The sequence below is a fragment of the Varroa destructor genome, unplaced genomic scaffold (genome assembly GCF_002443255.2).
Source record: "Varroa destructor unplaced genomic scaffold, Vdes_3.0 BEIS01000001.1, whole genome shotgun sequence".
In the NCBI taxonomy this organism is placed as follows: domain Eukaryota; kingdom Metazoa; phylum Arthropoda; class Arachnida; order Mesostigmata; family Varroidae; genus Varroa; species Varroa destructor.
Window position 1 is genome coordinate 53,786,935 of NW_019211454.1, and position 27,300 is coordinate 53,814,234.

Genomic DNA, 27,300 nt, shown 5'->3' on the forward strand with positions numbered 1-27,300 from the left:
AGAGGTCACAAATCAATAACTTTTACTAACACGACAATCTATGTAAATAAACTCTTACTAGACCAAGCAGCCATATCAAATGAAGATCGAAACTGTCATAATGTAATAGTTAAAAAAAAAAAAAAAAAAGGTACGATTATACTCAATTTCTAGAGAATAGATAAAACGATCTAAGTAGAAGTCTAGTGCCTAAAGTACGATGGATATACGTGTTGCGATGTCCCCAATCAGCAATTCTACGTTTGTTTCAGAATAACGGACAGAAATGGACCAGAATTCGATTTAACTAAGCTAGCATATTGACCGTTTAGCTTTGGCCTATCGTACTGCTGAAGACATTCTTCTGGTTAGTGGCCATGGATTCTGTGGCCGATATTAAGTTATTGCTAGCCAAGTACGGACGGACCGTTTTAGTCATGTCAACCCTTAACTTGTATCATTTCATTAGTAGTAACTGGACTCGCTGCTGCGCCTCTATTGGCTCTCACCAAACGATAAGTACATATAGTTAATACTAGCTGCTTTTTGCAACATACGAACTGGTTGAATTGAATTATATTGAGGTGAAACTAGAATAACATGCAGAATGATCCGAGCTGGCCTTTGTACTCGTGCCTGAATTTATAAGAGACAGTTAAGCCTAATGTAACGCATGATTTCACAACTTGAGCCTTTAGTTTAGGAAACCGATATATTCATCTTTCGATAAATCGGTAGACGTAGGCTATCCAAGATGTATTGTATAAGCCAATAATTTTTCTTAGTTCTCAGTGTCTTAATGATGTGCATTCGATATTTGAGGATTATTTAGTATACGATTACTGTAATAATAACGGCAATAACGTATACACGTATACATGAATACGCTTAGTAAAAAAAAACGTCAGATGATCCACAATTACGAGCCACATGATCAAATGAAGGCTGGCCTAGCCGCTTCGATCGTCGGGGTGTGACGGGGGTGAAACGATATCTCGGATGACGAACCGAACGAACAAAAATAGCTCCGATCCTTTTCTTCTTGCTCACGAAATCGATGCTGTTATTGTTCCTGCTCCTGCTGCATAGTCTTCTATATCGACTCCAATGGACTCTTCTCATTTTGAGATAGAAGAGCGACGAAGGACGTTAGCTTAAGCCTTTTTTTCCTACCACTTACGACGGCTGAAATAGGCTCGTTCCAGTCGCCACGCTGGCCAACGCCGATATCCTCGGCACAGCAATGTCCTAACCAATGCAGATTCATTTGGACACGCTCCAGCTAATCAGTATAATATATTGTCTGAGTAATCGATGTGTAGGGAAGGAAAAACACGATTAACTTAGAAGAACCCTCTTAACACATCACGCATAGCCACCTCTCCGCCAGTCAATTGCGACGACTCGTAACGAAGACTGACTATTCCGATCAATAAAAAGAAAAAAAAAATTGATTGTGATGTTGCGTTTCCCGCGGATGCTGTCGACAGTGAATTCGAAGACGTATACCAGAAACTGGACAATTCGTTCATCATCTTCTGCTGGGTGAAATTTATGCAGAATTTCGGGTACTTAGGTCCAAATGCGATAAATAACCAATTTGTGCGGCCTGCAAATAATCGGCAAAACAACCTAAAGGCCTTAAAAATAGAAAAGGGATAATGCTTTAGCAAAATATATTCTAATGATCATTTTGCTAAACTGCATTTGTGGTGCCTTCTCTATCTAATAATCGCTAGTCGGAATCACCCTTCTTCCTTGCCCTTTTTATTTCTGTTATTGATTATTCTGACTTGACCTGTCCGGCCTCGCTGGGTATCTTTATAGTAGCCTATTACTACAAGGAGGATTTTGTCGCACATGATTTTCATTTATCAAGCAATTGTCATCATCTACCCCCCTGCACAACTACGGCAAGAATCGACAGGGCTGATCAGATTAACTTCTCGATAACTTAACTACAAATGCCGAATACTATAGCACAAGTATAAATGGCGGATCTACATTCAAGTTGCCCTGCATTTATTAGTATTAGTGTCAAAAGCTTACGCCGCAAGTGGAGCAATTAACCAGTTGATGGAATCAGGCAGGTTACCAGCCAAAAAAAAAGATATCGTATATCCCACAATCGCGATATCTTCAATGCTATCGAAACTTTTAAAATGTTTGAATCTATCTTTTCAATGGATCTGAATCGCGGTGATGATATAAAAAAAAGGAGTCACATTCATCAATAGAGTAGTGCTGAAAAATCAGCAGGCGCGTCATTTCCTGATAAGTCGATGCGCCCGATTTTGTTTATTGGCCTATTCTATAGATTATGACTGAAGCGCTGCGGCGATTTGCGCTAGCGAAATTTCTTCCTAGCCTAAAAGGACACTAACTTTATTCTGGAGGTTTATCTCAAGCACAATAAAAAAAATCGAATAGGAAAGCCACAAGTTGTCTGAAGGTTCACTTGAGGAAAATTATAGAAGCCATCACGTTGAGTTCACTACGAAGCTTCGATTTACTATTTATACATAAATATCCATGTTCTTAGCTTTTTGTTCCTATAGTAGAGACTAGAGAAAACCCTCTGTAGTCATGATATGAGTGAACATAATTGTCTTAGAAATTAACACCATACGATATACATATATAGCGTGACCTTTGCCTAAAGTAGAAATTGACTAGGTGGGTCGAGACGATCTACTACAGGCACACGAGGATAATACCGCGTAAGTTTCAATGGGCGCAGCCAGCAGCGGCCTGCCGCAAAGAACATTGTCGCCAGTAGCCAACTCTAACAGAATAAAACGGCAGTTTTTTTTTTACAGCGGGCATTCACTGTGCATTCATAGAGCGGACGAGAAAGTTATGGAAAGGCTCTGACCAAGAATGCAGGTTCACTGGCAGGCCCTCGGTTTAGCCCTGACTCCATACATGCAAACTTTCTTGTATGTGCAGGCGTTCTTGTCGCGCGAAGTCTCTACCGCTGGCTATGAATAGACGGAACAAAAAAATATGCTGAAGGCTACATTTATACGTATGGTTTCGTTACACAGTTCCTAGGCTCAGAAAGAAGACAGCCTAATAAGCAGTAGAGCAACCGAGCTTAGACTACGCAACTCTTAACGGACGTAGAAAGGACTAGTTATGGTGAGAATTTGATGTCAAAAGCAAGCGATACGACGGGGCCCTGGCGGCGGCGGCGGTGGCAGAAGCAGCAGCAGCAGCAGCAGCTGCTTTTCCTTCTGGCAGGGCGGACTATAAAGAGGACAAAAATGCGGTAGGAAATAGCACTGTAAGAATTGCAGATGGTTCCGTTTCGCTAATAATAGAACAGTATCTTAGATGCACGCTAGTGGAAGCTCTATGCAGAGTCGAAATACGTATGTTTTAAAAAGTGGAATCATCGGCGTGAAGAAAAGTTACGGCAAATGTTGACACGTACGAGCAAATATATCAAAGTCCGAAGCACTGTTATTGCTACGAAAAAAACCAGTTAATACTTATCAAGCTGTTACGTTTTTTCATCTAATTCGGATGAATAAAAGGAGGCCGCTTCTGGCCGTAGTTCAAAATCGAAAGTTCAAATGCAAATCAGTAAAAACGCTGGTTCGTCGCGCGATATGCAACAAGGCCTTTGAAAGCACTGCTAACCAAAGTAAGCATCTCAATGAAACACCGCCATACATTCTGCACTATGTTGGTTTCGGCAAATGTTCCAATAGAGCTGCATTTTCCCGATCGTTCGATCATCGTCAAATGTATGTCATAGAACACTAGATAATATCCAGCGTGCACTCTGGCGACCTTAACACTGTTTATTCTCCACCAGTCGACTTCGTCTGGTAGTCTTCACCCAGAGATAAAATAACCGCAAAATTAGAAGTAGCACGAGCGTGCTGCTACCTCTAACTTCGAGCCCGCGTACGAACAGGAATTATCCAAGTCGATGGCGCAGAATGAGGATCTTTCAGTAAGGCAATTTCCACTAAAATTCTAAGTTCTTCTTTCAGACCCGTCAGCGTTGCTAAGAAGATTCGTACACCATTATGAACCAATGTACGCTGGCGATGTTCTAATCTAGTCGACCTTTAAATTTGTGATCCTTCAGTTACTTATATGGCGATAACCGCCTGAAGATAAACCTAAACATAAAAAAGCCATAAAGTTTCGAAAGTCCGCCTTGCAGGTATATAACAGACTCTACCAACTAAGAGATACTGAGTTGAAGTAAATAAACTACCTAAGGTTGGTTTGCGTCAAATGAAAGCATCTTTGCCGAGCACATCGAGAGCAGTATGGAAAACGCGACAATTACTTTTATTTGAATATGTAAACCATATCTGTCCTGTTTCTTTGCTTTATCAGACGGTTCACAACATCCAACACCAGCACAGTTGGAGAAGCTGAATCAGATTACGACGGAGCTCGTTGCGCTTTGTAGGCCTGTTCATACGGAGTGCCATGATAAATGGTGACTGTAGTTAGTTGTGCTATAGCTAATTACATAGATATGACCACATTCTCTATGATGGCATGCTTTCGGTGCAAATGTAGGGGCCTTCTGGCCACGGTACGGTAGTACAAATGGGTTCTTCTCGTCTAGTCCATCTCCGCCTATTAGTTTATGGTATATTACATTTTGACAGAGATGACTGAATATATGAATGAATGGCTAAGAACAAAATTACAACGAAAATCCACATCGTGGGTTAATCGTACCATTTTCACGCAGTGAAAAATTTCTGGACGATAACTGTTTGCGCGGAATATAGGTGACTACCTGTAATGTAAAGGAATAATTGATAGGAACCTTTTTACGCCGAACGGCGTCTCAACGAAACTTTTCGTTGATTCGTATAAGTATAGTGTGAGTTTAACTATTTTCGATAGATTTCCACGCTCGAAAATAACGCTCAGCTAGACCATATGAGTTCCTTTATTAGCACGTTTGCCGAAGATGAACATTCAATCAATCATTTAGATGTTTTACTTAAGCAATCAAAGAAGAGCCTGTTCTACCTAACCTGCATGAATAAAGAAAATTCTTTATAAAGTTCCATTGTAAGGCATACGCACAACATTGTCACTTCCTTAATTAATAATATGAAATGACTATGGGTGCGTTGACGATTGTTTTTGTGTGAGCCTACAATTGAAAATCATTATTCGTGCCGTAGTCTTTCATCTCAGGCACCCAGGTTACGGAAAAAAAATGTAGTTGCTGCAATATAACTGCATGTATTTTAGTATGAAGTAAGGAAAAATACTCGTTTATAAAGGTTAGAATATTCCGAATCTCAGTGGGTAGGTATACACTTCTTAATAAATGACCAGCTAAAGGAGCCATGTTTAAAACCGTAGCATACTACAACTTTAACATTGTTAACCATTCAAACGGGACATTTCAAGTTTAGACTGTAACGCGACGTGAGCCTATGACATATTCAAATTAACGTAGATTAGACACGCCATAAAAATGTTGTAGCTATGTTGACCTTTCTTGCAATAAAGGATAGAATATTTCTAGCTTTGTACCGTGATTGTACTGCGAGAAGCTATAAAGGCTATTCACTAATGTAATCTTTGTATTTTATTTGACAGAAACTAACAGGATGACGGTAGCTTTTGCTTTCTGGATAGAAAGCGATTGAGAATGGTGTTAATAGTCACTCTCGTCTCTCTAACTGACGTCTCAGAAATAACCGAAAGGGTCCGTTGTTCTCTACGCTGCTGGCTCATTTCACGGGCGACTGCTCCCGCTTTTTCAACTGAATCGCCTTAGCCAGTGGGAAGTCCTTGGCTAGGCAGACTTCAAATTTTTGATGTCGAGTGCCCTAGAAATGTCTTGAGAGGCAAAGCAATTCAGAGGGGTAACCCGTTGCCTGCGATATCCAGTCGAAAACGAGAGTGAAAATGATGTTGTTAGCACCAAAAAAAATAGCTGGCGTGAATCGGCAGCCCTTATGCATTGAGCTAATAGGACCACACAGTGTTTATAGGGTGACGGATTGTATATTGGGCCACAAGTACAAACGCTACCAGCAAAATTTGATTGTGCAATTGTAGCGATGTTTCGCGTTTGTGAGACTCGAGTTACCCATATAAAGGGCAAAATTAAGGTCAAGGTCCGGATAGGAGCGTTTTCGAGTCGAGGAGTCTATCGAGCCTTCTAAGTGGGAACATCTTCGTTTCTTATCACATTAGCAGTTAACCACCGGTATGCGGTTACATATAGTGGGTTAAGCATCTATAGTTAGATCCTTTCAAGTTTACTGCTAGGACGGAAGGGCGCTTATCGTCTTTCAAGCTACACCTTAGCGAGTTACGTAAACCATATAAAAACACCGTAATAACCTGAAGGCATCGACACAGACTGCGAACCGATGGTCTACAAGGTACAGTATTAATCTCATAATTTAACATAAAGATATTTCGCAAGACTTTTTTTTTTATGTTCGAGACGCACTTGTACGTTTTGAAATGCCCGTTTGAATGCTATCACTTGAGCTTTTAGCAGACGATTTGTAGTGAGCTATGGAAAATAAGAAAATTTAACTGATTTAGGAATATGAGTTCCATTTTAGAGCGATGGCGGAAAAGCCAGCTCATCGTGTAAGCCTAGTATTCAGTGAAAATTTTACTATTACTAGAATTAAAAGCATGTCGGCAATAACATTTTCAACTCTGATGATGACTAATGATCTGTCGTGATGGTGAAGGACGAAAAATTGCCAGTCGTGATGGAAGTCAACCCACACCAAAGTGCACCTATTTCGTACCCATGTTTGATGTATGTGTAAATTCTATATCTTTAGTCACGTTGCTCAAATGAATAAGGCAAGAAGATAGAGAACTAGGCTTTGCAAACAGAACCCTAGAGACGCTTGCGCTTCTTGTTGACCTGTCGTTGCACCGAATAGTGACTTGGGATTAAAAACTGATCTTGCACAATCATCGCAAACGGTCATATCAATGTGCCAATACAACCGAATCGAGGGGCTATCGCTCGAAAACTAATGTACAGCTGCAAAAGCCTACGGGGTCTGCTTGGTAGTTTAGCAAAGGTGTTATCCACTGCAGCTTCACGAACTATCATTCATCGATTACGGCTCAAGTGCAGACATCGACTGGAGGAGGCAACGAAAAAACGTCACATTACATAGACAAGACCAATGAACAGAGATAAATCACTACGAAAGTGCTCGACCTTACATTGAAAGAATCACAAGGAAAAAAGTTACAATTTTTTTTATCATTTACTGTACTCGCCAGGCGTTATCTCTAAAGATTCCATTTTTTTTAAACCTCGACAACTTGGAAAAACTACACAAATTTAAACATGGCATCGAAATTGCTTTCTGAGACCTCGTAGACTCTCATACCTTATACGTCTACAGCAGCAGAATGAATAGTTGTCATTCATACGGCAATAGATTATAGATAGAACTGATGCAAATTTCCAATGAGAAGAGCTATCCTCGTAAGGAAGTTCTAATAATTGCAGTTTACTATATCACGTTTTATGCCAAAAAGCTTAACATATCTACTCGTAGGCACCGCGAAACTATGATACTATGCTCATTATCCAAAAGGAGTCCAGTTTAATAAAAAAAAATATTGTGCTTTAGGATATAAGAAGTATGGTCTCAGCGACGTAGCCATTTCAAGCATAGTGCCATCCATCACCCAAATTGCGGAACTCCGCACTGCTCAGTCCTTGGATCTCTGAATCAATAACTGGCACTCCGCATACAAACTGCTTTAGAGCTTCTTAATGTCGCTTCGAGTCTAGATATTTCCCTTACTCGCATGGCCAATAGTATAGCCATATGTTTTCTTTGACCTTTTGGAGCTCAATTAACTTTTTGAAAAGCTATTGAATAACTAAGGGTCAAATAATGTGTCTCTAAAAAGATAGTGACGGGAACGTTATGTATTAATGAAATTATCTTTTCTGTTAAATGTAGTCTTTCAATCATTTTTCATCACCCTCCTAAAGTATTTTATTTTAACTTCCTCTATAGCTGACTTTCAGCAATTTTTTTAGGGCGACAACCCAACGAATGGGTAATTCTCCATCAAAGGTATACAAGCCAATTTTTGTAACTTCACCTGCGTTGGTCAACTTCTTTTATTATATCGGAAAACGTGTACATAAGCAATCATGTAATATCAATCCTTTAGATGTATTGGCTCTCTGCTGAGATATGCAAATGCAAAATTTTCATTCCTCCTTAAATCCCAAAATGACCTCCAAACACGCGAGTGACTACATGACTTTTATTATCGTACCGCTTTCCAAACAGGTCAGGCATTTACAGGTGTTTGTGTGCAGTCATTTCCATTGTCCTGCAACGTTCGTCTGCCTTTCTGTTTGGTCACATTTTTGCTTGTTCATCTCTCATCATCGTCTCCGTTGGTATCGTACTTTGTATTCCGCTTTGTCTGACCGACCCCTGTGCCGGTTTCTCTTTCTTAAGCGCTTTTCAGATATCACACCAATGGCGGTATACGCTTTAAACAATGTGACCACTATTGACGCTTGTACTAGCGCCGGCGTTGACGCTCGAAACTCAACCATAATGAACATTAGAGAAGGCCGTGAGCGAGAAACCGAGACGCCGCGAACCAAATTGGTACCATACACTAGGTCCACAGTGATCGGCGATTCGTGGCAACTGCTAAAAACCGTGCGACAAACGGCTTTCATGTACAGTGAGGTGCTAGGTGAAGATGTGCTGCTACCGCAGCTAGATAGCACGCGTGTGTGGTGTGGGCGAGGGGCTTTCGGCTTACAGGAAGAATGAAGCTATGATAGCGGAAGAGGATAGCAGAGGCTAGATCAACCTGCAGAAGCAGCAGGAAAAGCACTTTTCTTCACAGTGTAAGGCATTGTAGAAAAGCAGGCTAGCGAAGAATGCACTGAGCCCATAGGCCAACCGGGGATCTAATTGTGTTCTAGGAATAACGATCCTCAGGTCTGTGCTGAATGCAGTGGTAAACGATACAGAAGAAATGGAGCTGGCAAAACACGTCGCCAAGAGAGCAACAATACGATTTTTCAATCTTTTTTTTTTCTATTTAGCGCTTGCTACTCCGTAGGCTATGGTTTAGAATCTAGTCGGCCTCGATTGCCCTTTTTCTGCTCGTCGTTCTCCTCGTTTTGTGTGATCGCTGCCGGTAAGACGCAACGCCAAGAATAGCCAAACGCGCTGCCAACGCACGGTAAGTGCGAATATAGCAACGACGCTGAGTCGCTACTTCTGCTTCTAAGTGAGTTAGTTCTTCAGTGATACTTTAGGCCTTCCGCCTGACGTCCAAAAGCCAAGAACGTACTCGGAATACCTTTGGTTCTAATAACGGTTGGACAAAGTTGTACAACGGCGGGCGGGTGCAATGCTAGACTAGCATGTACAGGAGTTGTACGTTGATTAAGACGAAAAGTAAATGTTTTTGGGTGGGCGATGATGGGTGTGGCTAAGAGATAGGGAGTGCAAATAGTTTTGGCGGAAAAGCCTCCTCGAACACCCTCGGGCGTTAGAGCTTTAGAGAGAACTTTCATTTTTGCTTCCTACAGGTGTCAACGCCGCACAAATTAAAGCTTAAAGCGGTGAAGCTATTGCAGTAGAACATGAGTTGCCGCGATGCTTGACATTCGCTGTTGTAGTGCCAGTGGCGTTACCAAACACGGGACTGTGAAGTACATCCGGATCTATATGTCAAGGTAGCTATAATCTCGAAGCTTTTTTAGTTAGCTTTTTTTTCAGTTTAGGTGGCAAAAGATAAAGAAAAAAGCAAGCACAAAATGAATAGCAGTGCTGTAAGGAAACGGAATAGTCGGCCTTTTTCGAAGAAAAACGAGATCAATGGGGATTGCTACTTAACAACCGGTGTGAATGATGCTTTCCTTAAGGTGGCTTTCCGCCTTCAGCTGTGTGAAAAAAGAAGTGCATAAAACAATGGATGAAATTGTCGTTATATTCGAGATATGTGCGCAAGGGCCGTGTGCAGTCGCAGCGTTGACAGATATCTAATGCAGTACAAACGTGTGTGATGGAAGAATGGTGTCAGAAGGCATAGGTGGATAGTGGAGAGCAAGATAGGCCCTAAAGGCTGAAAGAAAGGGACTATAAGACTCTGGATATTCGAAAGCCCTGTGGGTGTATGATAGGTAGACTGTCCATGGAATATAAGTATAAGAGAGGGTTGCTATAGGGGTAGAGAGGTAGAGGACGGGGCACAGCGGAAGGGAAAAGAAAGTCTGAAATTGTATGCAGTCTGAGCAGCAACAATTGAGTAAGGTAGAATTGCCTGACGGAACGAGCCCATCATAAGTAGCAACAGATATAGCCAATCCTAATTAGAAGCTGAGTTAATGGGAAGCTGGGATGAGGTCAGACATGATATGTCGCTTACCATCCACCGCCCATCCACCGTTGTGGAACGATCAGGGGCAGCTGCCTTTGGAAAAAATCGTCTACGTAAGAGTTCGGGTACTTCTAATAAAGCAGGTGTTAGATAAGCAAACCGTTTTTGTACTGTGCTATTTCGATGATAATAATTTATCGGTGAAGACTGATGATTTGACTATGTCACCGTAAGAAGCTTTAGCAAAAAAAATATGACAGGCTAGGCTTGTGCTGTTCAGATGTTCAATCAATGCAAAGAAGGCTTTGTTAGAAAAGACGTAACCGTTAGCCTGGGCGGAAAATAATTATCTGCCCATTATTTTAGTATACGTCTAATAAAGGAAAAAATATAATAGATATATAGATAAAATACGCAGCTTGCAAACTTTAAGATATTATTTGATCTAAACATTCAAGCTAATGGGGCAAAACTGTATAGACTCTACAACCAAAGCAAAATCTTGCATCACCATTCCCCCGCTCGCGATCCAGTGCAACGGTTTCTATTGCTCTTTAACTACTATATATAATAGCTTGTAGTTGATTTTTGAAAATGGAAAACTCTCGTAGCTTTTGAAGCGTTGTTCCGTAAAGCGGAGTTTCACCAGCAGGGCTTCAGCACATGAGCACCGCATTCCTCTGCTGTACTTCTCTTAATAGCACTTGGAGATTGTTGTGCTGCATTTTATGCTAAATGGTCCTTCCAGGTGATTATATTTATGCATATTTCACTGAGAGTTCCTTATTCATACAGTTCAAGGCTGCTTTAGATCTTCAATGTAACGCGTATGAACTTACTTCGCGACGACTTCATTTAAACAATAGCTCCTTTACAGCACAAGAGTTATAAGGGTCATATCATTTCGGATCATCGACGCGAAGCTGGTACACAATGCCTACGCAATACTGTTAAAAGGGCATTGTTAATATCAATGAAAAGCAACCAAAACAAAAGGGGGCTTAAAGAAGGCCTTTGGGGATTGGTTCTTGACGCGCTTCTACATATGAAGTTCAGCTTCGGGTTTACTCTAACCCGATTTTTCCTGTTAATCAGATAGCAGCAACTGCAGAGCTAGTCCATTCCCTCTATATTGGCGACACGAAGGCATTTGGTTGGAAGGTTATCTATAAAACGTTTGAGGAAAGTCAAAATCTTCGCATTTGGAGTTGCGTTCCCGGCTTACTCATATCGTCCATCCCGGTATAACATTAACCAACTGCATTAAAACTATTGCTGCTATTCATAGTTTTGCTCATAATAATCCTGGGCAAAATATGGAAAAAGAGTTTATATCTGAAATTGGACCTAATCTGACACGAATCGTTTGAGAAATTACCAATTAAATGCCGCGTAATAAGCGATTATCCTTTACTATTTTTTTTTTCCTAACAAAAACCATCGATTATGAACAAAAGTTATTAAAGCTATGAGTGTTCAGGTTATGTTTTGCTAAGCTAATCCGAACACTCATATCTAACGCCATCGTACTAATCCTGTAATGTTTAAAAAAGAAAACATTTTTGAAGTATACCTGACGGCGGTGGTGTTTTTATTGTTGAATAGCATGACGCATAAATGACGATCGCAAAAAACAGCCTAAACTAACTGGGAAGTTAAGTTCATCCCAACACCTATGCCCAGCCAACCAATCTGTCTATCATCCAAAACACATTGATCTGAGCGTTAATCACGTTTGCTCGGCCTATATTTCCCGATTCCGTAAAGGGTGGATAGTGTCTCTGCCGTCCTGAATCTATTACCGTTATATTCATACAATGAACCGGGTCTTTAAATACAGCAGCCATCAGGCGATTTGCTCATTGATCACCTGAGTAACATAAACGTTAAGTGATAGTAACCAGCCAATAGTACGTCGATCAGAAGCCGCAGCGGATGTTCCAGGCTAACGCGAATGTCGAACGCCCCAGCCGTGGAACTGCCCCTACCACGGCGACCTCAACCGACGTTCAAAATCGCCAACCGGTAACAATGTATCAGCTGTTTCTATCTAGGTCCCGCTTCGTGGCAGATACCTATATGTAGGATAGCGTGTGCTTCATGTATATATATACATGTGCAGATATTCCATAGAATAATGGATTCATTCATTATTACAGACATAGGTAGCATTATCGTTATACTAACTCTTGTTGTTGTACCTTTGGTCACCAGTGGTATGATGGATGATTCGTAATGAAGAAGATTGCATGGTATAATAGAATATATGTATGTATATTTATATATAATAGATACATTAATTATCGTTATTGGGTAGAGTAACGCTCCCGCCTCCAGCGCCGATGATGTATCTTAAGTTAATTAGCAATATATTATAGCTACCGTTGTAACTAGTAGTTCATAAATTATATATGTCGTATGTATATATACGACATTCACTAGCGGTATCATCGTAACGTTATGTATAATATCTGCTATAACGATAACACTTATATATGTTACTTTCATGATTTTAGTTGTTACTAATAGTGACGTTATAGTCAAAGCGTGAAACCATTCACTCGTCTAATCGTTACCTAATCCAGTATCAAGCTGGCTGGCGATCTTGAGGATGCGGTATTTGTGTACCAGAGTAACCACGGATCATTTCGTAAACAGAATCAGATCAGACTGGCTCTTAACGAAACCGACTTTCTTATTTACTAGCGGCCCCTTCTCTCGGTTAGCAGCATATGCGCGGGTATCATGCAATGAAGACGGACAGAAGGCTTCACATCTTAATGTACTGCAACAAGTTAACTAAGTATATCTAACGTGCGCTATTCCTGCTTGTGCTTGGCATATTGCGGCTTTACGGATAGCCACCGCATGGGCAATGACCGGCAAGTTACTCTTCACAGTTTGCCTCTCACATCCGCCAGCGTGTGTCGCAATTATGCTGATGATGTAAAGAGTAAGAAAGCAACTTACAGGGTACGAGATTAATGCTGTGCTCTATGCATAGTAAACCCATTAACCAGTTTATGCATGTGATCTTATACTGAGTAGCTTCTTTTTCTTTTTTTCTTTTTTTTTTTTTCTTTTCGTCCATTCTCAGCGTCGTTGTTCCTGCTTACTCGTCGTTTTGGCGGACGTTTTCGGCTACCCGATACCATCAGGACTAATACGATGACCATGTCTTGTTGTAGCGGCTTATTTCTAATAGCGCTGAAATAAACAAACCGCCTACGTCTCTTTTTGTGTTTGGCATACCGTGTGCGCGGCTTAGTTCTCTTCATCTTATTTTCCTGCACGTACTTTTCTCTGTGTATGTATATATGTGTATTAGTATGTGTCTCATGTATGTGTCCTAGGGTTTAACGTTATTATTATTATTATGATCAACTTTTCAACAACTAATTCTCATACTGCCATTCCTTAGAACGTTCTGCATCCTTATACTTTTTTTTCTACTGCGGAAATCTAAATTAGCTTTTTTTTCTTTTCGGATTCCTCTCATTCTACCTTTTTACCTTCTCAGTATGTTTTTTTTTTTTGTTTTTTCACCCTGCATTTGGCATGGTTCTGCTCTCGTTTTCGATCTTCTTTTCAATAGAACTATATTGATCACACCCTGTTTGGATCTAGAACTCTTACGTATAGTTACCATTTTATGTTTATTCATTTACAGTTAGAGTGTCTGCGGATAGCCTTACTTGCTCTTTTATTCTCTTACACTTGCTTTCGGTGCAATAACCGTATTACTAAACATTTCCGTTGACAATAAGTTCCCTAGACCGCCCGTCTCCACGACCACAGAAATGTAACCTCAACTTGCGAACGCTGGTTCGCAGCCAAACTCATCGACCGTTTCCTCTCCGTAGTTATGATAAGCGGTACGATACTTTTCGGTTTTTTTAAACTATCCGGCTATCTTGCCCACATCTATTTTTCAGCTAGCGTCATACTAACTAATCATTTGTTTTTGTCATGTTCACTAGTACATCTCTGGGAGGATAAACTGTCCTAATTTCAAAGGTAGATCAGGTATAACGGGTAACAGGGCCCGTTACAAATAGAGACGCCCCAAAAGCCCACGTTATGTTCTGCCGCAGCTTGAGCGAGCGTTGTGTCGCTCCTTTTTTTTTAATAAACAAAGTGCGAAAACCGATATCTGATTGAAGGTCGCTTTCTGACGCGACTACTAAACTTCAATTTCACACAATTACGTGTGTGTGAGAGGAACAATTTTACATTTATTGTCATCAAACCTACAGCAAGACGGGCAACAAGCGCGAACCACAGAGTCGTCTATCGGTACATCCTAACTGGAGGTCCCAGTTTTCGTCCTAATGATAGGTTAGGGCATAATTCAAGGAAAATCTCCTCGCACCTTTTCTTTCTTTCTCCTGTTCAAACATTTTATTGTTGTTTTGTGTATGTATATATATATATATGTACATATACATATATATGGATATCCTTATTCTAGTACATGGTAGAGGCCATCACGCACCGACAACTTAGTTCCGTTAATCTTTTCTACAGCAACTAACTCTGTATATATACTTATATAATTATATTTTTGCGTATGCGTATATAGTTATTGTCTTATCTGTAATAACGTTTCGTTCAAGTTGCCTACAGCATAATAGTGAAATAGAATAAGATCAAAAAGAGATTAGGATGACCAAAGCATTCTGTGGACCGAAAGCTCAAACCATTCTATGTGCGTCTGAAGTTGCGCGCCAAACACGATCTCCCCATTCCTGAGGGTATCTGCTCTTCAACTGACGCTTTCTTCAGGCTCTCATTACAATTTTCCAGGCGCCCTTTGTCATAATTTAATAGAAACTTAGTTACTGATCGATTTTTGCGCAACATCAGACCGTCGTATCACGTTATCGCAATAGTACTTTACATATAATCGCCCTTTTTATAGTGTATTCTTAATAGTGTACTTAAAATCATTACTCAATTTAATTGCCAGGCTACGAAATGTGGTTGCAATAATATTACTACTATCCCTAAGTATTATATAGATGACAACTTCAAGTTGTTTTCAATCTACTTCTCCGCTACCTTCATCGGATGCTCTCCTGCATTACCTGACTATTATTAATAGTCCTTCTATCCCCACGTCTAAAAGTGCCAAAAACACGAATGTCAGATCTGTTCTTTTGGAACTTAACCAAAAACTGCTCGACATACATCAGCAGGAGAAATAATCATCACTATCCTACAAGTATCAAGAATTTTCGTTAGATAAACAAGAAGCGTTCCAGGATGGGAGACAAGTTGCAGTAATGGAATTGAAAATTCAACGCGTTTCTCTGTATTACCTTACTTGCTTTTTCGTACGCCGAACTCACTCGTAAGAAATACGTTAGATTCGAAACTCAGCAGACTTCACATTTCTGATGTACCGCCACGTAAACTGAACGACCAGTAAATAAGTTACCAATAATGCTTCGACAGCCTAGTAGTGACTAGCAGCCGTGGAGCATTATAACAGGAAACGAAATGAGTTTGCATTTTGCCTACACGTTGCTGCTAACGCCTCAGGTATCCATTAATGCCCACCGTCCATTACCACGTGGCCATCTGCTCTGTCGGGCAGAACTTTTACCTGAAGGATATATATATATATATATTGATACCATGGTGAGGTGGCTCGTGGAGGGACAAGTGGGAAATTCGGCCGTTTAATTCGAGGTCCCATACCTTTAAATCGTCGTCTATGTGTCATTACCCGATAAGGAACAGAGAGCACCACGTTATTCGGATGTGTTTTCTATCCTTATTTTTCGGCTAATCCGCTTTCGTTTCTCAGGTCTTCTACTATCATAATTACGTTTTCAAAAGAGGCAATAAGTTGATGCAGGTCCTAACTGTAAGTTAACTAGCATCAAAGTAATTGACATCACTAACAACGATTACAAATTGTTTTTTGTTTTGCTAATTCATATGTTAGGATAACGAAATACTACGACGATAAGTAGCTTTTGTTTCTGTTGACTGTTTTATGTCAATATATAGCATACATGTATTGGGATAATGCTTTTCTGTCATCATTAGGGCTTAGTTGGTAAGGAGTTTTGGCGGGGAGGTGGAGGTCTCACTTGTCTAGGAAGCGGTAAGGTCCTTGCTAGAGTTGGACGGCGGATACTAGAATATCTTGCGTGGTCCTCCCGAAAGCAAGGTCTATCCTTCTCGCCATGTCTCCCTTTCGACTGGCGACTAAATCCGAATAAGACTGAATTCACTTGTATTTTACGTTGTTGTTGCTACTATTATGTTTACTATGTACTACTAATTATTTTTATTATCAATTAGTGGACTTTTTCACAAGGTTACTTTTTACTTTCTCACTGTCGCTTAATCATTACGCACAGTCTTGCTCTCTATTTATTATTGTATGTATATGTATTTTAGCTTATCCGCTGTAATTTGAATTGTCCTCAAATATATAATTAGTTTATTATTTCGTGTCATTATCTTGTTGTCAGTAATCACGTATCCGAACCTAACAGAATCTAGAATTGTTGAGCTTTTAGTATTTTTCCTGTTTATTTACTAGCTGTTGTTAACCTGGATGCATATTATTGATGCTATAATATATAGCCGCTAGACTGTTTGTTCTATTGGTGTTCGGTAAGCCGAATTTCAGTAACATGCTTTTCATTTTCCGATGAGTTAAATCGTCACTCTAATTTCTAACAAAGACAAACTCATTGTAATGATTCCATCGTTGCTCTTCTGAATCGAGGCCGGGTTTTAAAGGTTCGCCGCCATTGCCGCCGCATGAAGTACCCGAGCCGCAAGCGCACACGCACTTTATCGAAAGCATATAACAAAATATGGAAAAAGTAACTTCAATTGCTAGTCAAACTGCACGGTAACTACGCGATTACTATAAAATTATGGATGATAACAATCCAAAGGAGAATTTAATTTTTGCTGAAGTTTGAAGGGAGATAGTTCTTTTTTCGTATTACTGCTCAGTTATTACTTAAAGTAAGGTAATAAAATTTATCAGCAATCCATTTCTTTCAATCAAATGGAAATTAATTTTTCTTTAATGGTAAAAATAGGATATGAGTGCTACACGCATTTGTTTTCGTCATCCATAATCAAAAGGCGTACTTTGTGCCTGGGCGTCAGTTTTACCTGAAAGCGTGCTTCTTGCAGCATGTCGAAGGCCTGCTCAAGGGAATTGTGTTTAAGAAAGAACCGTGAGGTGTAACGATCATCTTGGCCTCGATCTGGGTCACGCGATTCGTTCAGGGTGTCCCCGAATACCTCCCTACAGATGGTCACCTTTCCACAAACGAGGATGCGGGTTAGCTTGCGGAACTTTACATCCGCCAAACCGTCGCGGCCGAAAGCAAATGTCCCCCTGGAATGAAAAATTATGTTTTCCATTAAGTAAGGCGATAGTATGCGCACGGATTGCGTTGGACACTCACTGATGTTTTCTTTTCCAGATTTGCTCTTGTAGAGTAAAGCAGAGCTTTTCTACAACAAAGAGGCCTAAACAATGAGCGGTATGTTGGGTGCTAGCGCAAACAGAGAACGCTTGGCCCACGGATCTGGACTTGGAACAGAGTGAACGGGCTGTTGTCATTAAAACTTCATGCGAGTTAGAAACACGGATTTTGAGAAAAAAGAAATTCACTAGATCTACATACAATGTGGTATCCATTATAGATTCTATGTTTCAGAATGGGCCTTGAATAACCAACAACTCAGTTTCCAACCTTTGTAAGACATTCACTATCTGAACGGTCATAAAATACTGGTACTCTGATGTGGTTCGCTGGTTGTACTGAGAAGGTAAATGTATGATGATAGCGTATGAAGTGGTCGATGTTCCCCCGGTTTCGTACCAAAAGCCGTGCTTGAGCTGCCTTGACTTGCTATTGGTTTATCCATAGACGCCAGAAGAGGCTAAGTTACTTTACTGTTTATATTAGAAAAATCTACGAGCGTCAGTAACACAAAGTGGGTTATTTGGTTACGATATTGACAAATAAAACAAATTTTTATTTTCTTAGAGAGATGATCATATACACGCACCCAAAGCGGTCCATTTACCACTAGATGTTACAATATTTTGGCAGAGTTGTTACTTCTATCCTAAACAAGTAGTTAGCACTAGTTTAGCCGAACATTTTTTGTAAAAGCTATCTATAATGCATTAATCAGTATCAGCTATCGCGCGCACCTTGTACAAAATATACCCTGAGCAATAAACTTTAAATCACGCTTGGGTAATGGACAAGTCGAATGAGGAAGGCAGTTCATACTTTCGCAACGTCTTCTGGCCTTTCGACTGCCGGGAACACGAAAAGCAGCGGCGTAAGGATTACGGCCGAGTTGGTCCTATGTGAGATAATTAGAATTCCAGAATTGGTAGAAGAACACCAACAATGACCCTCTACTACAGCTACTTCCTTTACAGGTATAGCTAATTCGACTGCATGAGCCAACGGAAGTTCACATTAGTCGATAAAAATTTGTGAGACCAAATGGACCATTTGGCACTTCGGCGGACGAACTTACCACTGCATAAAATTGTATATAGTACCTCGATAAGAAGAAATTTTTTTGTTTATCTCTTTCTGCGCGTAATTTCTTCTATGTGTCACAGTTTTTTTTTAGATGTGATCTTAATATTTATATTTGCTAACTTACTACCTGTCGTCCACGCAGTTAACGACACCTATTCAAGGTTAATTGCCTCAGTAAGTACCAACGTGATTTGACTGATTTTTCTTTTTGTTAACTATGTCCAAAATTCACTCGTTTTTTTTATAAGTGAACGTATCTACGAAACAGTGTCCAGGTAACATTTCACATGAAGAGTCTGGCAGAAAACGAGTTGACTATGATCACATCTTCTTTTTTTTTCTTTCTTTTGCTGTTATTAAAATTTTTTGTTTGTTGTTTCGACTTTTGCGAATGCGGACAAATATATAAAACACGACAGTTGGTTCTTCCTCAAGTCAAATACTTTTAAGCAATTTCGTACAATTAGTTATCGTTTTGTACGTAAAGGTACTAAACTAACACGATGTTATTTCGTTTTGGCTTGTGAACATTTTTCCGGAGAACAGTTATGTTAAATAATTGACTATTTCGGTCAACTTACTTATCTCCCCCAAAGAACATGAAAAGCTATCAAGCATATATTGCTTCCTTTTGTAAGTGTACCTCTTAGAAGGGTAGGTAGGAGAAGGACGAAACGCGCGTTGATACATCTTGGATCAAAGTACAATGAACTAATAGCCTTCTTTTAGGAAATATTCTAACGATCCGTGAAGAGACCCTTATGTACGGTCCTTCCCTTCTTTATGCAAGTATGGCAAACCTCAGATACTCGCTTGACTGCACTGCTATCCTTTTGAGTGTACAAAGCATGCGTGCGCACATCTGCTTATTTAAAAAAATAATATACCTATATATAGTTCGTTTACTCTCAGACGCATCCGCATAGACTAACGACCGCATTTTGTTAAAAGGAATCTCAGTGAAGCCTATGCTTGTATAATATTTTGGTGAGATTATTTGGAGAGATTTGCCCTATTATTGTATACGCCATTGGCAGTTCCCGAAAGGAAGAAGACGTCTGTATATGATGGATGTTAGAACAATGTGGGGCATTTGTTAACGAAATACATTTTATTTAAAGGGGGAAGAAAAAACACGGAAACAACAAAAATGATGATAGCACAGAATTTGGGTTTTCTGGTGTGCATGTGGTGGATTTGGAAGCAGTGCCTTGCGTCTAAATTGATTCCAAATGTATTGAGGAGTGCTGGCAGAAAAGGGCGTTACGAGACGCCAAGTCCATCGTAAAAGACGGGTAAAGTGGTTTTAGGGTCAGAGGAGCACAGAAGTAGTGCAGCTCGGCGCGTCTGTATGAGCCTACGCCTGGAACCATCCAATTGGATGATGCGATGCCTAGTTAGCCTTAACCAGGCCCTCTACCTAATCTGGCCACAGTGTAGCGCTCGCTCTGGCGAAGGATATCGGCTTGTTTTAATATGAGTATTCATCTCTTATGAAACCAGTAGCGTCGACTAGCTAGAGCGAGGTCAAACAAAGGCTGAAGGATAGTTTATGTCGACCCTTGAACAGTCTGGGAAAATCTTCAATGTTACGATGTTGATACTATCTCGTCGTTACGTACCTAGTTCTATGAGCTGCGGTTCCTTCTCGTGGGTTAAGGTAAGGCTTGATAGGGTTGCTGCGCTCGCTAATACGTCTTTCGTGTCTAAATAGCCTCGAACTTTCTTAAAATGTGCTATATAAGCGTATGGAGGTTGTTTACTTGTACAATTTGAGCTCACTATCGTGGCATATCGTAAAAATTTGAAATAAACGCGAAGCGGACAAATTATATATTACTATTATTCTATTATAGCAACTTGAATCGTATATGGAACTTACCTATAAATTACTGTATATAAACGAAACTATGATGATCATTTTTCTGTCAGAGCTGAGCATCCACCCTCACACGAAACATTGCATATATATTGCACCCGCATCAGCCAGGATTTAAACGAAGAACCTCGCAGTTGAGAAATTCATGCTTCGTCTAGGCATCTCCTTTTTGTAGCCACTGAATATCTAAAATGGAACTTACCTACTTCTCATATCGGAAATAAACTCATAATTATTCGCCTTATCTATTAGCATTACTTGACTCCCATTTTAAAATCAATAGGCTTCTCTCGATACACAGATAGAGACCGTGTATGAACACTCACAGTACATTAGTTTCTGTTTTCTGGTTCATCTGCGTTAGCTTTGCCAGTCTGCCTTTCAAGTCACCTTTTTTCTTGAGGCCTTTTGCTTCCAAAATAAAACACACTCTAGCGAATATATTTACCTTGGCTGAAAAGGAACAGACTTCGGCTTTAGGTTACACCTTTCTAACAGCGTTCTCTTGCGAGCCCTTACGATTAAGAAGGAAGTTAAACTAGAATTCGTGACGCGATCCAGGTATGGCCTGCTTATCCATTCTGCACGGTATTTTGCACACCGAACCCTGGCCAGCGTGTGTTAGAGACTCAACAGGAGTGCACGTTCAAAAACAGAGAAAAACTCGTAAACTTCTTATCATGAGATACAACGACGAGTACTGAACATGTCAATACTAAAATACGTCTATAGTTATATATTTGTTAAGTTCTCGAACCGTACATAAAACACATCCCTCATAGTCGTGCAGTCGCACACAGAAACATTCTACTAGGAGATCTATCCTGAATTGGACACCTGATATTGGCCTACTACATATATACACATGCCAAGACTACTAGGAAGTGCCTTCGATAGTATTTCGATATTGTCCCGTTTTGAGATACAGCACTTTCTTTAGTAGCATAGCTTCTTACTATTGGCTCTGCAAAAACATTAGTTATAGAAAGTTAAAGAAAGCTAAATCTTTGAAAATGCACTTAATGAAGGCGTGCGTATATCATACCTTATTTAATACACAATAGCTGGCTATGTCCGTAGAAATCATTTCACCAACCATGAGATGATGTATTTAGAGAGCGTAATGTTTTTTAAAAAAGAAAAAAACTACGTAATTCTGATGGTACGTATAGCTCGTTGCCTTTAATGGATAGTTCATTAAAAATGTCGAGGCCCATATTACCTAAAGCACAGATCATTGTCCAGAAAATATGAGCACTATAAAACGGAACTGATAAACCTTCACCAGTTAACTAAGCTATTAATCAATGAATCAAGTTTTTAAAGAATTTCTATGTTCTGTTTGCTGCCATTCCTACGAACAGTGAGTAATAGATTTAATGTGTTGGCCCCGACAAGCATGTACCTATTAAAATTAATTTCGATAGTAATGCGGGAGGATTACCCCCCACTTTATTCGAAAATGCATTGTTTCGTTGCGAAACTTGTCAAACCGTATAATATTATTCCAATTAGATAAAAATCTTCCTCTTTAGCTTACGGTATATGCCAAGCGAGATATTTAGCGCACTCTAAACCCACACCGACAATCGACGTCTGTCTAAAAAGTTTTATTATGTCGAACAAAATGCCCACGTCAAACGCTACTGATCAGGTCTATTCTTGGCGCAAGGCAAATTTACCTGTAGCTGACCGTGACGTAGCCCGGCTGGCCGGGGAAGGGTACGAGTGAGGTAGCATTTCCGGAAATGTTGAGGGCAGCCGAAAGTTCGGCCAGCCGGAAGAATTCGGCCTCTTGGCGAAGTCGTTCACGCTCTGTGAAGCCCTCAGGTAAAGTCACTTTACCGTTGCGAAGGTAGTCGAGCACATAGCGAAACAATGCACCATCACGGTCCACGAACAGGCGACCCTAAATAGAAATCCAGGACAAAACGACGAAATAGTATGATAAATAAGCGGAAAGCAGGGATCTACCCTTTGCCCTGTTTCACAAAATCATCGTATCTGTCTCTATTAGTGAAGCTACTGATATTTTGTTCTGTGAGATATTAATAGTATATACCGATAGTTGCGAACGGTTGACAGCATTCATTTGGTGAAATCTGAATTATTTCTTTTTATAGCGCTCAATGCTAATCGACAGTTAGCAAAACGGATTAGTAGAAAATTGGAAGAAATGAATTATCCTATAGAGGAAATCTAAATTATTTGATTTATAGATTAGTCAACGTAAGTTATCGGGCAAAACAGCAGAAAATATTGTATAAATGAGCTATCGCTGAGACATGGCTCATTGCCGTGCTTAACAAACGTTAGAAATCGGGTTTGATCTGAATCAATGATCTGAAGCAATTAAACGTATTTGTCCTTGAAAACAGCCCTGTAGCAGTGTTCCTTAACGTTAAAAAAAAAATCCAGTCTCGAATTAAATTCAATTTTGAAATGAGGGCAGATAGCCTGCTTCGATCCTGACGCTCATGAGATGACTCTATCATTAACCAGAAAATCGTTGATTTATTAGGATGTGCAATAAGAGCCAAGTGAATAAATTTTATAGAACCTTTATATATAGAACCTGGCTGTTGGTGCCAGTACCGTAGATAACTGAACAGGGGCCTACTGGCGCGTCCTCTACGCAGGTACTAGGCTGTAATCATTTCTATAAACTCTAGCAGTTCAAAAGCAACAAGCCGTAAAGTCGCTAACGGCCATGTTGCTTCCGATTCATTTCGTGTCTCTTTAGTCAGCCTTCTGTCTACCGTCTTCCGTCGAATGATAAAGCAGCGTCACTGAAAAATGCTTTCATTGTTTAGTTTTGCTTTGGATACGCGCTTGCGGTGACAACACGAAAAAGCAGCTGAAACGTATAACGGAAATTCGTCTGCTTTGGCGTTGGCTTTTCTCTTATTTCGTAGCTCTGGTGCGACTTGTAGCTACCACTAAAGGAGACGTTTGCCTCTCTCTACGCAGTGTTCGTCCCAAGTACAAACGGCCCACCGAATGGCAGTACGACTTCACTGTACTTTAGAAAGTGGACCCATCACATTGACAGATCTTTGACTTTCACCACGTCGTGATTTCGCAGTATCCCATTATTGTTATTAATGAAATACTTCGAAGCGAAAATTAAATTTTTCTCTATCCAGCCGGTCAGACGGCAGACAAAGTTCTCGTATAACGCCCGACGATGGATGGATGGATGAATTGCCGAGAGAATCAGTTCACTGTGTGCTCCATGCCGTATACTGTACGTTATTTAGGTGTAGTGTAGCTAGGCCGTGGTAACTGTGAAACGCGGCGCGAAATTTAACTTTTTTAGATGAAAAAGCTGGCTTTTACGTATATTACTTATTTGACGTAAGAGCATTAAAAGGGTTCTAACTGTTGTGTACAACTAATGTTTGCTATTGATGTAGACAGCTAATGGGGAGACTTAATAAAGAGCCATACGACTGTTGTAAGATCAGATTGGGTTACTAGTTAATGCTAAAACGATCGATTTTCGATCGTTTCAGCATTAAGTGAAAGGGACTTTTGAATTGACAGTAAAGCGATCCGAAATAGGAATGAAGGCAAGACGATATGTTGATAAAGGTAACGACAGAAACCTGTTTGCAAGCCCCGTGTGCTTCACGTAAGTGTACGCATTAGCACGAGGATTCTATGTTGCCAGGTTTGAATTACGTTATAATAATTCACTATATACTGAACGCCCGCGATTCGCGTAACTACCATTGATTTCATGGATTTCTCAGTTATCAGAGCGTATAGCTCCATCCAGCTCGTTGGACTAGGAGAAAATTTGATCATGTACTTTTAGACATGTGGAACTGTTAAAAATACACACGCGAACGTGCAATCGTCACTTTGGTGATAGAGCGTCAACGAGAGATTGGAACATTGGCACTACTGCAACGTCCTTCACACATCCTCCAGGGGTACGTTTTTTTTTACAGGGGTCATCGAGCAAAATCAGTAGATTACAAAATAGAGGGGTTGTTCTTGTACAACATGGTGTCAGGGGGTAGCTGTACACGAAGGTGTAGTTTATAAGAATGTCTGCACGAGTTAGCATTATCTTTTAAGCGAATACGAGGAAAGGGTCAGCATTAAGTTGTGTCACGTCTTGTGAAAATGCGGTACATTACAAATCAACTTCCCCATCATAACCAGCCTATAATTTTCGTATGTCTTATAAAAATACCGTAACGTAAAGTTTACTAGATGAAAGGTTAGCGGTGACGACTGGGGAAATAGTCATACTGATGTATTCGAAATACATATAGCGCTATTACTAAAAAAACATGCTAAAAAATATTTAGTTCTTATTTCTTCTAAAGTTTAGCTTTCGTTTGTTGACGTATCAATCGTGCTGAACTGTTTTTATTAAATTCTAGTAAATCATCTACTTATGAATGTAACCGAAAATATTCTGTTTAGGTAATAATTGTGCTTTTTACCAGAAACTTCGTGTGAAGTCTCATTTGGTGATTATAAATATAGCAGTCAAGCAGCGGGCAAATCCATATATGATGCAATGATTGATGCCGGATTATATATATAAAATAATTGTAATGAGATAACAACACTAGCTAGAACCGATCGGCTGGTAAAAGCTATCATATCTAGCTGCGGGTATACCAGAGCTTCTCATCGAGCCTCATTCTTCAGTCGTTCTCAATAGCAGCTCAGTAGATCGGTTCTATCGGCCAAATAAACTACATCAAGCGGGCGTCGCTGAATAAAAGATCGACATGTATCTCGGTAAGAAACGAACAGACGCCTTCAACCCTAAATCTTTACAAATTTAAGAATACTTGCAATTTTGACAAGAGCTTTATTGTTGTGGTACGGTGATTAACGTGTCCTGACGCACGACATGCTCATGAAAGCGTATAGGTGGGCCGCCCTTATACGAAGCCGTAGTCTATATTATACGTTTAAGATGCTTCCATGTAAATCATATAGTAAGGTCATAGACTATGTAGCCATCTTATAAAAATATCTACGTCAAAGAATTTGTTTTTTAACAACGACAAGATAATGTACTTACCAAGTTTACTTTGTGTCAGGATACTGGATTAAGAGGTATTATTGAATCACCTATGCGCAATTTTCAAGGCCCTGTAATACTTTGAAGTACCGAGGTATTCGCACAGTGCTCTCAGGCGTAACGAAGTCTTCTCAGCCTCTTCCCTATCGCTTCCATGTGCATATAGATATGCTTCAAATTTATTCAGCTTCACCCAATACATCAAAGCTGACGTTTCATTAATCCGTTTACGTACGGGGCAGATTTATCAGACCAATCTTGCAATTATTGCCAGCTGTGGACTAAAGCTTGTCTTCTTTCAGCTAATCATTTCTTCTGACAAATTACCTGAGGGCTTGCATCCGAGCAACGTCTTTTTTAGGACTAAGATTTATGAAGCTTTATGGATTCTTTTAACTTAAAAAAAACAAGGGTTTTTTATGCAGCTCTTACCTGGGAGTCTTTGGCTCCGTCAGTGAAAAGATCTCTGAGAACACAGGATCCCTGTTCTTTCTTCATCAAGGTGGACCTCTTTGTTGTGTATGAGGTCCCGCCAACATTCAGCTCGATGATTTCGTCCGACATTCCTGCATCAGGAAACGTTCACAAAACAAGTATGTACCATTAATATTACTGTTACTATTACATAATTTATTTACTAGACCTGAACTATTCAGTCAAAATATTAATTTACTGACAAAACTTGTGTTGATTTTTCTGCAAAAGGGTAATCTTAAATTTTTAATTTTATCTCTGATAATATTGGACGAATTATATGGTTCTATGCCAGAAGTAGTTCTGCGAGTCACATTGTGAGGCGACCTTTACCACTAGGTAAATGTTCTTGCATTGGCTCCAAAATAATTATTTATACTCTGAGCTGCTTCAAAGATGTACCCAAAGTATACTTTTCTACCTACAGCCCATGCCACCGTCAATAATATTCAGTTACATCCAAACAGAGCCCTAAAACCAACAGAAATATTGATCCGTCTGAAAGGAAGTTATTATCACTAGTTTTGTTTTGATGACAAGTAAATTCAACTCATGGACCGGTCTTCATGTTGTACCTGCGGTTTGTCTTTAGCTTGTTTAAAAATGGAGCGTAGCTCCTTTGTGACTACGAGAGTATGGAAGAAACCATGCCATAGACTGTATAAACGTAGCCAAAACCCTAATCCTTCTGTCTCCAAATCGTCGTCGCAAATTGGAGATTTGGCATCATCGTTTCAAAAATGCCCTGAGGACATACCTACCGCCATAATCGATCCACGATCGTAAGTCTTGTGGATGAAGGTAAACTGCAAAAAGTTTGAGTCACAAATGCGGTCGACGGAGTGAACTGGCCAATGAGCCAGCCAGCCAGCCAGCCAGTCGATCAGGTGAAGATCAATAACAATTACAAGCTGCATCAACAACATAGTTTTGCGAGATAAATCGAGAAGACTTGAGTCGGACCCAACGCGACTCAGTTGGCGAAGTAGCAGCTGAACGTG

General features: G+C 40.1%; 1 protein-coding gene and 1 long non-coding RNA gene across 6 annotated transcripts in view; one reads left to right on the plus strand and one right to left on the minus strand.

Annotated features, from left to right (window-relative positions):
* Ktl (BTB/POZ domain-containing protein Ktl) overlaps positions 1-27,300 on the minus strand; it is a 103,307-nt gene that overhangs the window by 13,286 nt on the left and 62,721 nt on the right. For 3 of the 5 annotated variants that reach the window (XM_086977795.1, XM_086977794.1, XM_086977793.1), the window contains exons 3-5: positions 26,258-26,391; positions 22,455-22,681; positions 17,491-17,719 (exon numbers count right to left, since the gene is read on the minus strand). In XM_086977795.1, the coding sequence (XP_086833921.1) occupies positions 17,491-17,719; positions 22,455-22,681; positions 26,258-26,389 (588 nt within the window). In that variant the 5' untranslated portion in view covers positions 26,390-26,391. Of the gene's footprint in view, positions 1-11,909; positions 17,156-17,490; positions 17,720-22,454; positions 22,682-26,257; positions 26,392-27,300 lie in introns of those variants that run through there. The other 2 variants (XM_022815634.2, XM_022815616.2) reach the window with 1 other exon arrangement.
* LOC147758817 (uncharacterized) overlaps positions 1-27,300 on the plus strand; it is a 55,075-nt gene that overhangs the window by 1,807 nt on the left and 25,968 nt on the right. The window contains exon 4 of the long non-coding RNA XR_015319400.1: positions 252-26,418. This is a non-coding gene — a long non-coding RNA (uncharacterized LOC147758817). The remainder of the gene's footprint in view (positions 1-251; positions 26,419-27,300) is intronic.